Source organism: Typha angustifolia, chromosome 14, assembly GCF_048772165.1.
Source record: "Typha angustifolia cultivar Huaian chromosome 14, ASM4877216v1, whole genome shotgun sequence".
NCBI classification, from domain to species: domain Eukaryota; kingdom Viridiplantae; phylum Streptophyta; class Magnoliopsida; order Poales; family Typhaceae; genus Typha; species Typha angustifolia.
Window position 1 is genome coordinate 12363528 of NC_133252.1, and position 12744 is coordinate 12376271.

At 38.3% G+C, this 12744-nt stretch overlaps 2 protein-coding genes across 3 annotated transcripts; both read right to left on the reverse strand.

The window, feature by feature from the left end:
• Positions 1-5639: 5639 nt before the first annotated feature.
• On the reverse strand, positions 5640-6357 carry LOC140776129 (uncharacterized). The gene is made up of 2 exons (XM_073119711.1): positions 6026-6357; positions 5640-5940 (listed from the first exon to the last, which is right to left on the reverse strand). The coding sequence occupies exons 1-2, from the start codon at positions 6200-6202 to the stop codon at positions 5824-5826; spliced, it is 294 nt and encodes a 97-aa protein (XP_072975812.1). The 5' UTR covers positions 6203-6357; the 3' UTR covers positions 5640-5823.
• Positions 6358-6936: 579 nt separating this feature from the next.
• Positions 6937-12389, reverse strand: LOC140776578 (uncharacterized). Of its 2 annotated transcripts, XM_073120319.1 has the most exons (11): positions 12232-12389; positions 11117-12112; positions 10817-10911; positions 10589-10708; positions 10207-10294; positions 9646-9737; positions 9450-9554; positions 8901-9010; positions 7615-7702; positions 7504-7539; positions 6937-7358 (listed from the first exon to the last, which is right to left on the reverse strand). In XM_073120319.1, the coding sequence occupies exons 2-11, from the start codon at positions 12090-12092 to the stop codon at positions 7275-7277; spliced, it is 1794 nt and encodes a 597-aa protein (XP_072976420.1). In that variant the 5' UTR covers positions 12093-12112; positions 12232-12389; the 3' UTR covers positions 6937-7274. The 2 variants fall into 2 exon arrangements, with proteins under 2 accessions (XP_072976420.1, XP_072976421.1); XM_073120320.1 differs by lacking the exons at positions 6937-7358; positions 7504-7539 and having other exon boundaries at positions 7653-7791.
• Positions 12390-12744: the final 355 nt, after the last annotated feature.

Consider the following 12744-nt stretch of genomic DNA (forward strand, 5'->3'; position numbering starts at 1 on the left):
TAGATCCGGTGGTTAAATTCTAATCACGCGCACATCTCGTGCTTGACGATAGCTAACGACATGAGATACTTACCCATCGATGTGACTCTACCATGGAGCACGGATATAGACGTATCCATGGCCTCCTTCAATGACAACGTTGCTTATCGGAATCCGACAACCGGAACCGGGTCGTCGCGCCGAGCACACGTGTTGGTCGTAGAAGGCTCGACGGAGCTTATCTCGCGCTGACGACGAGCAACTCCGAGCTCACGTGATAAGAGAGGCGAGGATTTATCGCCGGTCTCCGGCGATGTTGTTTAGAGAATTACTAAATGGGGTAAAAGGCGACGGTTAAGCAAGTGGTAAGGTTGTGGTAAAACTTAAAAGAGCGTTACGAAAGGGGAAAGGACGGTTGAGCGGGGGGAGACAAACGGTCTTGGGATGCCTGAGCTTCTCTGCATACTCCACTGACCAATGTTTTCTTTACATTACTCCCAAAATGTAAAATATCCATAACGCCCTTTAATTTTTTTTTCTTTTCTAAACTATAACTTAGTTCTTCAAAGTGAAAATAAATAAATAAAAATAATATTATTGAATGATGCTATTTTATGGGTCGTCCTTTTCTTGTATTTGTGAAATCAAAATTGCAATAACCTTCCAATATGGCTGCTGTTACCAAATTACAATAGCTCTTAGATTCCTAACCAAGAACCCTATCAAGAGTTTTGCACACACAACCACCAATCTGGATCAGTATATTTTGTTAATAATGTTTTATACTCTCCTCTGCTGGATCCTAACCTAATCGAACTAAGTAGTAAGCAAACCATCTCATTCATAGGGTTATTTCGAGTAGCTATTGGACCACAGAGATTATTTAGGCTTTGGTATGGATAACTAGGGTCCATCAAATTATTTGTTTCATTAGGACAATGATCTTAATCAAGAGGAGAGTTGTGGATGGATATAACGCAACTAATCCTCGGTTCTTATCCTCCCAAAAGACGTAGATTTAGGTTATAAAGCGAGAGATATGACTGCAACGCAACGTAGTGGTCGAGTTATACTATATATCTCATGACACGACGTCACATAAAGATGGTATTTTGTGAGAATTTACGAGGAAAAAAGAATTGTAACGAAGTTGCGTAGATATTGTAGGAGGATTGACACTTAACCACCGTTAGTCTTCTGGCAACCTGTGGTGGCAAATCCGTCATTTTGGCAGAAATAAAGCTGGGAGAACTTGAATAGACGAGGGAGGTCAGCATAAGGATTTTTTTTTTTTTCTTCTTTTTCCCTTCTCTCCTGCTGCTTCTCACAGGGATCAGCGCAGAGATATTGTTTGGGAATAGTTTTTGGAAGGCTTTCTCTGCCACTGCTTGTCGTCTTGACCAAGTGGGTAGCCTCTGAGATCTGCCTCATGCTACAGTAAGAGATCTAAGGAGAAACAACTAAGAAAGAGAGAGAATTAGAGCTTGACATCCGAGAACTCTCCTTTGCTTCCTTCCTCCGTTCCTTTCCTTTTCCCGGTAAGTTTCTTTCTAACTAGTACAAAAGTGGGCTCAAGCAATGCTGGTCATGGAGCTGAGGAGAGGGAGTAGGAGAGGTGGATCCGTGCCAAAGGTGGCTTCCTTGTGTTTGGTTCTTGTCTTCCTCTTCTCTGTTTGCCGGTTGGTCGCCAGCAGCGACGCCAGGGGAGGTCGTTTAGGTGAGCAAAATTCGTTGTTTTTTTTTCCTCTTTATATGGAGCTTTCCTCCTTGGTTTTGAGGACTGCTGAGAGTGATGATTTGCGAAATACCCATCTCAAATCTTAGTGCCATGCTAAGAGAGCGCTTTCTTCTTCGATAGAACTCCAAGTTGTTTACTTACTTACTTCCTCTGTAACTTTTGGCAGACATCAGAAGCTTACGAACGAGATTTTACACTCAGGTGCTCTCTTCATTCCTTCTCATTCTCTAAGTTTCCATACACTTTAATCTATTTGCGAGGCATATGCGTAATGTAATTCGCATTCATACATACATGATGACATATGTATACATGTCTGTATGATATCTTCCTACAATGCCCAACCGGCGTACCGTAGCATGTGGGAAGGTGGCTGCTCATGCTAGCCCAGGCCGCAGAGGCTGCGGGCTCTGCATGCGCCGCCTTCTTTACTATTCAGAGGCGCATTTTAGAGGCAGAGTAGGGAGTGTACAGCTAATTTGAGCCCGGTGGTGCAGGGGGTGGCGGGAAGGAGCCGGGAGCTAATCGCGGGGCCGGGGTCGTATCCTCCGCGGTGCACGTCCAAGTGCGGTAACTGCATCCCGTGCAGCCCGGTGCACGTACCGGTCCCCCCGAGCCGGCCAGTGATCGCCGAGTACTACCCCGAGGCGTGGCGATGCAAGTGCGGGAACAAGCTCTACATGCCTTGACCGGCGGGAACCACATCGCGACGGGATCCAGTTACCTCCCTCTAATATATATACCCCAAATTGTTATTCTACAGTGAGCTCAAACTTGTAACATGGAATGGAAACCTATCAGTGTATATACATATCACCTGTATACTTCTTCTTTTTTCTTCCCTTTCTTTTTCTTTTTTTTTTTTTAAACTTCGAAAAGAAGAAAATTTCCGTGATAACATTTTGATGACAGGTGTCGACTATATATTCTGCAATAATTTCTATTTTGATGCATATGTGCACTTGTTTCAATGAATTAGTACATGCTTAAACAGTATCCTCTTCTTGGATCCACATATAGGCCCCATGAGATGTCTCCATCTCCTCTTTGATAGCCTTTGTTTTTGTTGGCAAATTACAAAGCCTAAGAAGTTAATTTTATCAACAGTTTAGTTTTTGGTAGAGAGATCTACGCGAGTTGTGTAGTGTCAGTTTGGACTCAGTGATTTGGATTGGAATGTAATGCTTTTGGCACTGCAAGATTGCTGGGAAAGTATGTATATATATATATCTCATTGGCCCAGAAATTTAGAGAGCATCTTATAGTAGGAGGAGTAGTGTTGTTAATTGTTATATTGCCAAGGAAGTGAGGAAGGCAAGGAGAGGGGACATCAGAAGGGACCAAACATGAGTCTAAAAACTCAGATGATGATAAGACAACAAAGAGAAAAGCCTTTTAACTGCAACTTGGTTCTTACTGCAAGATGCTGCCCACACAGCTGGAGATTAGTCTGCATAGTTGAAACCAGCCAAATCTATGACAAATATAGGGTCCAAAATTAATTTGTGCCTGATATAAATGAACCAAAAGAAGAGTTTGCAGCATTTTGCCAAGAGTTTATACATGCATCTTTATTATCTTTAAACCTGTCATGTAGCATGGTAATATGTGAGAAATTTTATATAGCATAATAAAATTTATACATTTACGCCCAACATAATAAGAATATGAATAGATGAATATTATATCAACCTTTATAACATAAGGCATGCACCAATCTAAATTAGTTTGCACAGTTCGACGCACGCGCATGTCAATTATCTCAACATCCATAAGTCCGCTCACCATATTTGACACTAGGCCCACCGATCATCATCCTACTTGTCCAAATTAAATACACCCAAAATAAAGATGGACCATAACAATAGAATTATTTGCACGAACGACTGACTACTCGTTTGTCACTATAGATTGAAAACCTTAGCATAATCTCATAATCATAAACTTGTTATTGTATTAGTTGAATATTAACACGGTAACAAATATGTATAATAAAAAACAACATCATTAAAAAATAACATCTAATAATGCACATGAACATATTAGTGAAAATACACAATCATCATAGCAAATACAATAACGTACTTTAGTGCATAGCCTAATATTACATATACATTAATAATCAGCAAGCAAAAATAATTTAATTATCTAGAATCTCTAATTTTTTAAGTGACGAAGATGCTATTTATCGACCGACGAAAATTTGGTACAAAATAAACCCCGCATAATCACTCCCAACTCAGGACAATTTATTAGCTAAATATATATTTATTTTTATTTTATTTTATTTCATGAGGTGAAGGAATTTTTTAATTTTGTTAGTTCTTATTAGATTATGGTTTTGATCAATTTCAAACATATATTACATGGCTTTTTGGTGGAGAGCATAACTCATCATTCGATCTCATGGGGGGAAAAACACCACACTCAAGTTGGATGCCAGAATCATTATCATCATGCATGGCATTAAATCACCAGAATCCTTCCAAAGCATTAAATCATCATATGAATTTCATATGAACCCTTGGTAAGATTGGGATCTTTTTTCTCATTATCCTCTCCCCATTCATCACTAGTACCATCTAACATCAGACCCTTTGGCATAGCAGCAAAGTTCTTCAATGGGAGTCCTGGAAAAAAGAAGCCCATATGGGCTATGTACTCCATACTTGGATCTTGGATGGCAGAGCCCACCCAATGTATAGAGACCTAAGCTTTTTCTCACATAGACTACAAAAGATGTGCCTTATCTCATGCTTAGTGTTGGTTAGATGACTAGTTTGATTCAAAAACTTAAAATAATTTTAGATATTAAATAAATAAATAATATATATTACATCTTCAATATATTTACTCATGTGTGACGCTTTAATATAACACATAGATAAATAATAGATAATAAGTAATACATAATAGATAATAGAGTGTATAACCCACCATGCCGCAATACTAAAGGTTACGAAATAAAAACTTGAATGTGTTTTTTATTTTTATTTTTATTTTTTGCATCCATACCCTTAAAGAAAATCTCTTAATTTACTTGTATGCCGTATAAAGTTGATATATGATGTATACCCCTCAAAAACACGTTATTTGTCTACATATTTTCTTAATTACTTTTCAAAGTTAAATATGAGTTATTTAATAAAAGGACAAAATTACTTTTAATTAAAGAAATACTTAAAATTCGGATATTTCTTTTCATCTTTCTACATTTAAATTTTTTAACTTGTGATGTATTTAACTCTAAAATATATTCGTGCAAAACAATAAAAGTTTTAAAAGGTATACATACAAATATTAATTTTAATTTTAGAAGGTCGGACAAGTAAATTAAAAAAAAAAACCCTAATATATATGATGCCTTTCTTGGTAAATCAGAAGCCCTATTTGGATCTTGCACGAAACCCACCCGATCCATGGATCTTATCCTTTCTCACACAAGACTACAAAAGATGTGCCTTATGCCTCATGCTTAGTATCATCCCTATATGATGAATAAAAATTACCATCAAGTTGATCTTGATCCTGAGTTAGGTTCCAATTGCTTATTAATTCATTAAAAAAACATCATAAGCTATATCCAAGTGAGGTTAGATATTTATTCTATTCTTATTCATGTTTGATATTTAGCAACAAAATATGGGTAATAATTATGTGGGGTGAGAAAATAACGTTATCTTTTGGGAAAAAGAAGAAGAAGAAGAAGAAGAAGATGATAGCTTGGATAAGAGACGAAGGAATGCATTATATTTTCTATCCCAGTATATGCAGATTAAACTTAAAAGACTCTTTATAAATCTTCTTCTTGGGTTCCTGAATTGAGTGAGTAACACAAAATTAAATTAAAATTCAACCACACAAACTTCCTTTTCTCCAACTTTACTCAATTGCAGCAATCAAAAGAGAAGGAAGGAAAAGGTTTGCACAAACGGAATTGGAATTCAGATGGTATTTATGCTCTATAATTCACCACAACAATTCCCATGCAAAAACAATTTGATTACATGTAATCACAACAATATCCCATCTTGAGTGAGATTAGAGAATATTTTCTATTACTTGGGAGAAGAGGGAAGGAAGAGAGGATAAAGGAGGAGTCCGGATCACAACTTCTTATCCGAGGAATTGGTCGACGCCGGCGACACCAAAGTCCTCCACAGATACTTCCCGCTCGCCATGTCCACCAGCGTCCAGAACACGGCGCAGATCGCCGACCCAACCTGCCATCCACCCCCAAAATCAAATCCTTTCCACAATGAACACCATAGATTGCAAGAAAAAGGACAGACTTTAACGATTTCCTACCTTGGTGGGGAGGGGGACGTGCTCCTTGGGCCCAGCAGTGGTGCTCTTCTCGTCGTCGGCGGCGGCGTCGTCTTCTTGATCGAAGCCGTCTTCCGGCTCGGATTTGAGGCTCCTCAGCACGAAGAATCCGGCGACGGTGGCCGAGAGAAAGATCAATAGGACTCTCAAGGGACACATTGCTCTGTACAGCGAGGCGAGGATTAACGGATGAAGGGATCAGGGGTTAGGGATTAGGGATTTGGGATGATCGATAGCCGCCTTTTGAGGTGTTCTTGAGACTTGACTTTGATGCACTAACCACCGAGTGCGGAACCGAAAGAAAAATCGCTGCTGTATATTTGTTAATATAGAAGATAATGGGGTTGGAATTGAGAAATTGAGATCAGCCACGAGTGGTTTTGCCCGGTCAAAACACACGCCTTCCTTCCAAGAGGTGGGACCCGCCACTACGAGTAAGGGAGGGTGGGTTGGAGTTGGCAAGACGACGACGACGCAGTCCGTGGATTAATAATATTTTCTTTTTCCTTTTTGCTATTACACCCCTCTAATCCCTAGAATTACAGAATACAAGAGGCCAATTTTGAGCGAATTCTGCAAGCGAGAACGTGGGTTCGGTGAGCCGGTGGGTTGAATTCTTGGGGAGCTCAACCAATCAGGAAACAGATAGCTTTTGACTTTTTTTGTTTTTTGTTTACTTCTTTTTGTCGAGCTGTCTAGAAGGAACTGGAAGTTAATTAAATTAGGAGGGGGTGATTGAGTCAATTATTGTTAGAAGTGGAGTGCAATTAAAGAGAGGAATATTAGCTGCTTTAAGAGGAGCTGAGATCTTTGATCTGCTTTGCTGCAGGAAACACATCCTGACCGTTCAAATCTGATTTACAGTATTAATCATATTTATTAAAATACTAATCTTTTGATGAAGGAACTCTACGTCAGTTTCTATATAATAGTCAAATCCCACAACGTTATCCGAGTAGTAAACAAAAGAATTAAAAGAAGAATACAGCAGAAATAGTGATGGGTTGCAACCACGATCCAGTTAGCTAGCTAATCATCTTTCCATGGTGTAATTGTACAGCAGCGTTACATAGCATGGTGAAAGCTTTGACATCAGTCCCAGCAGCTGCAATCAGATCAATATCACGCATTAAATATCACATGATTCCTTCCTTTTTGCCGCTTGTCTAATTAGAAGGTTAATCAATAGCCCTCATCGAATTTAAGGCGGGCAGAAGGCTTGTTCACAGTATTATGGCTTCACAAATCGAGCTAATTTTGCTAGCGAAGTTCTCAGGCAACGGATTCCAGCTCCTGACTTGGAGCTCACCATCATCTGCAATTTTCAGGAACATGTTAAAGACAATAATATCGAACTCGTTTCAAATCATAATTTTTTAATTTATGCCGTCAAAGTGAAGTTTTATTTGTCAATATGAAGAACATGAGAATAATGGAGAGGTAGAGGAGATTGAACTCACCACCGGGTTCACTATTGAATTGTTTTTCTTGAGGTTCTGCATAGGCGATAAAAACATTACCATGGTTGTCAGAGTAACCAGGGAAAGCTAAAAATTCTTGGGAATATTTACCTCTTGAATTTGCATAGCCCGGCGAGCAACATCTATGGGGAAAACCACATCAGTCTTGGTCAATAATATCTGATAAGGCGTTTGCGATCTGTCCAAGTGCTCAAGTGTCAGTCCTGTATTCTGAATTAGTCCACTGCACAAATGTGCGACTGCAACTCTAAAGTTACGCCTTTATGGCTGAAACAAGAAAGTGCACAAACATAGACAATAATCCCTGTTTGAGTAAAGAAACACTCTGTATACTGATTAACAGATCGAGTGACTTCAATTGGGATGTGAGTGCATAACAGAACAGGACGTCTTCGGTATCCAAGGAACAAGGCATGAATATGGTAACACGCCTAGATATCTATGTTGTATGATAAAATACAGAAGAAAATCACACAATAAAGGAGTTTGAAACTAGAATAGAAACAATTGATAGCACTTTTCTTGAATACCCATCCATTAAGATCACTCACTCTATCACTAAAATCTGCCACTTTCTAAAAAAATTACTGTTTCCTCAGCACTTCATATTCTTGAAAAAATCCCACAACTAGAGAGGCCCCTGCCAGTGTGGATCTAGAGATGACAATATGTAGGCCACTGGCCACCTCACTCCATTATCAAAGAGGCTGTTTCTATGATGATCCTGCATTACTTAGGTTTATTGGCAAGCCTTTATCTTCACACTACGAGTTATCCATGAGGGCATCTCTTTGGTTTGAGAAACAAAAAAAAATACACTAATATAGCAACATACTGAAATTAGAGAGGCCCCTCTGAGATGTTCACGATCCTACCAGTTAAAGTTTAAAGTTGACCAAAACTTGAAATTGTTTGATAAACAATAAGAAGGCACCTAGGCATTAACTGAGCTAGTAGCCAACAAGGAGTCCTGGACACTGGTTTGATATTTCAGGCATGGAGGTTGAATATTTAACCAGTTCTTACCTATGAGGCCTGAACAAATAAAATGTGTACAAAAAGTTTGACAACCTTGATTTCCTAATTCATTTTACATATATACACCCATACAACATTCGTGGGCAAAACAAATCTGTAGGCGATAATCACGCTTAAATTCAACAGCTATGTTATCAAAAGCTTGCAAGCCAGAAGTTACCTAAAGGGGGAAAAAAAAGATATTCTTAACTACTTAATATGTAGCTGAATAGTGGCTCGACTGTAAGGCAACATCATTTACTCTATTTCAACTCTGGGTTAAGTGCATATTGTGGCCTTCCATCATTGGTATGCTACAGTACAAAAGAGAGAACATAAAAGACGCCTACATAGATTACCTTTCCATTAAATCAACAAGCTCATAATCTCTTGGTTTCATTCCCCATTTTGTGTCGACAAGAAGGCACACTCTTTGAAGGCCAACCCTTGTAGAGACATACTCCTTTACCTGCAAAGTTCAGATCTTTTTAGAAGAATGGAAATAGATCACAGTCATGTTATATCGAGAAAAAAAAAATGCAAAGCTTAAATATTAATGGACTTTCACACTGCCTTCATTATCCATCCTGAAAAGTTTCCTGACACCTAAAGTTATTAGCATGCACATGTCTGTCTAAGAAGATAAGTCTAAATACAACAAATAATGCATACTTACAATGTGAACAAACAATTGACAGTTACAATAAATTGGCTGTAACCATGAATATCAAGTTTATCAACATTGACCTCTAAATTTGTACCATCTCACAACTATGGGACTATGAGGAATCAGAAGTGAATTATCATCTCAGAGATGGATCTCCTCATGCTCCTCCATAAATCAACGCTAGTAAGACTTTAATCATCTATAAATAACAATGAATTGTTCCAGTCTTCAGAATACTCACAAGCTCTTCCCAGGCATCCTTAACTTCTTCCTTTGCATAAGCAAAACCATACCCAGGTAGATCAACCAAACAAAGCTTTGAGGCAAGCCGGAAAAAGTTGATGGTCTGCAAGATAGTATTAGATAATTAGTCATCCCAGCAAATCTAATCAAATGGTCAGCACAATTGTAATTTATGACTGGCAAATGCAGTCGACCTGAGTAAGTCCAGGCTTATCTGATGTTCGTACTACACCCCATTGTCTAGTGAGCGCATTAAGTAGCGAGGATTTTCCAACATTCGACCTACCTGAATGATAAACAAAGCTTATAGTGCAACCAAAACCGCAATGTGTCTATAAACAAGTAAACAACCAATGATTATATGCTTGTTTAAATAGATTGATACAAAGAAATTTGAGCTTTGTGAATCAAAAGTTAAAATGGTCTAAATGGTGGATAGAAGGAAAATTTATGCAGAATAAACTTACCAAGAATAATTTAATCCAATCAGACAGTTACCTATCATAGTGAAAGCTAATCATCAAAGTACAAAGCAACACTCAAAGCAATAAGACAACAAAAGACGGTAAAATATAAGATGTGAATTAGGTCCTGTAGTTTGTTCAGATAAAAAATTGCATATCACGTTCTCATAAAAGAATTTAATTTGTAAGAAAAAATGAACGGATCCAAAAGAACAGGTTGAAGTCAAGAGTTGCATGATTAGAATAACAGTGAATTATCATTTCTTAAGAATAACTTCCTTGGATAGTTACCTGCAAAAGCTATCTCTGGAATTGTAGGAGGAGGAAAAGATGAGGATATTTTTGCAGCAGCGAAAAACTCCAACTTATTTCGGAATACCTGTTAATAACCACTATGGAATAAGCTAATGATGTTGGATATGATCCCAGAAAGAAATGCATCCCATATCACCTGGATGTGTTCATGAAGCAAATCTTAAAGAATAAAGAACATCAAATGAACCACATGGTGCAAAATGAAGACCATAAAATGAAGAATATATAACTCCAAGGTGGTGTTTGCAAATATGATTACGGGTACTCATTAATCATTACAAACAAACTAGGTACACACTTGACAAAAGAAGATAATGAACATTCTTTTTCTGATTTTAATTAACCAAAGAAATCGTACATTCTCTTCAATTCTTTCTCGTTCTAAGGTGGTTGAGAAAGGGATATTATCTAGAGGAGCAGAAAGCTTCACATTGTAGCCAGAATTTTTTAATTCAGTCAACCGCCTTCGGCCCAATAGCTGTCAAGAACATTCACAAGTTAACTTTAATAAATTTACATAATAAAGAAATTTAATAAGACAAAAGAGAAAAAGAGAAATATACCACTATGGCTAAATTATACATACATTATCTTCCACAAACGAAAGGATTGAGGAGCTCGGTTGGATGGAACGGAACAGCGCATTTTTTGATATTTCAGTTGTTGTCTCTACGATCTTCTCTACATGGTATATGAAGAAGAAACATAAGAATAAAAAATATGTGAATATAAAAGAATAACATGTTAGACAAAACAGATGAATGAATTCTATGTCAGAAAAAATTATGCAAGGATGGATGCACTCATCAAATGGAAACACCATCTCAGAGCTTCATTTTCTTTCATAGAGTTCAAGAGAATTTCAACAAAAGTAAGAAATGGATACCAGTTTGAGGAACAGTGTCATCTAAGCGTTTGTTTGAGATGTCATATGGATCTATTCTGATTACACGTTTTCTCTTCTTGGGAGCACTTATTTCTGCTGACCCATCTTCTGAATTCTTCTTACTAACCCTTATTTTCTTTCCTGTTTTATCAAGCACTCGGGATGGAAACTTCCGAACTTTTTGCTCGGTAGTTTCATCTGGCTTCTCTTTGCTTTTTCCATGTTCTTCCATTACTACATCCTCCTCCTCACCCTTCCATCGACCACTCCGTTTTTCTCTCAATGCTTCAACACTATTTCTTCGAGAACTTCTATCTGAAACTCTTTCGCGAATACTTGGATCTCTTTTTCCACTTCGACCTCGCAATAGACGACCCGCCCCATCACTTCTTTCCTCTTTATTTGAATCAAACTCATCAAGATCAACACTCCTCGCGTTCATTGGTTTTCTTCCTGATAGCTTTCTACGACCCAATTCCCCTTTCACAAACTTCCCCTCCACTGATAACAATTTCTTCGTATAAGTCCTTCCACCCAATGATCTCCTCTCATCCCCAGTATCCCTAAAGGCGCCATCTTTCTTACCCCACCGATGATTCTGACCTTCTACAGATGAATCCAATCTGCTCTGCGGCCTCCTCCCTCTTTTGGCGCCATACGAATCATCTTTGCCACTGCTCTTGCCCAACCGAGGATTCCTACCTACGACGGGTGAACCCAATCTACTCTGCGGCCTCCTCCCTCTCTTGGCTCCATCGGAATCATCTTTGCCACTGCTATTGCCCAATCGATGATTCTTACCTTCTACGGGTGAACCCGATCTACTCTGCGGCCGCCTCCCTCTCTTGGCGCCATCAGAATCATCTTTGCCACCGCTCTTGCCCTTTGTTCTATCGATAAGCTTCCTACCATTCGTGATTTCCTTCAACCTCGGTTTTCTCTTGACGCTCGTCTTCAAACGAGCTCCCAGCGGCATTTTTCTATAGCCGCAGTAGCCTTGAAAACAAAACCACCAGCAACAACAACAACAAAAAAAAGGACGATCTTTTGAGGATTGCAGTTAATGTATTCGATAAAAACACGCAAAGAAACGAAATGAGAATCCAAGGGTTTACTATCTTGCTCGACGTCCTCTTCTTCTACTCTCCTACGGGCTGCTGATGCCGTGAGGAGTAACTATGTCTTCTTCCGCTTTGCCGCTCTTTTGTATTCTAAACAGGATGTAGCCCTAACTCCGTTAAAATATGAGACCATAAAATTTGCCTCTATAATAGAAAATGGTATCTGCATTAAAAAAAAAGGTCTTTAAACTGTTACAAAAAAGGAATACACTAGTTTCCGAGAGAGAGAAAAAAAAATAACTTTAGATTATTCATAAAAAATTAGTTCGTGAAAATAAAAGGAAAATATAACTCTTTTTAACATAGATAATTGTTTTTAAAATAATATATATCGAAGGTTATAGAAGATTACGTTTTTTTTTTCATCCAGCACAAATTGCAATGATGCATTCATTAACTCTTTTTTGTGTTCTTTTAAGGAAGACAAAGAAAAACTCTCTCGTTTGGAGAGTAATGGCATGTCCACCGTGCATGAAATATTGTAATAAAAAAGATGACGTGGGCGAT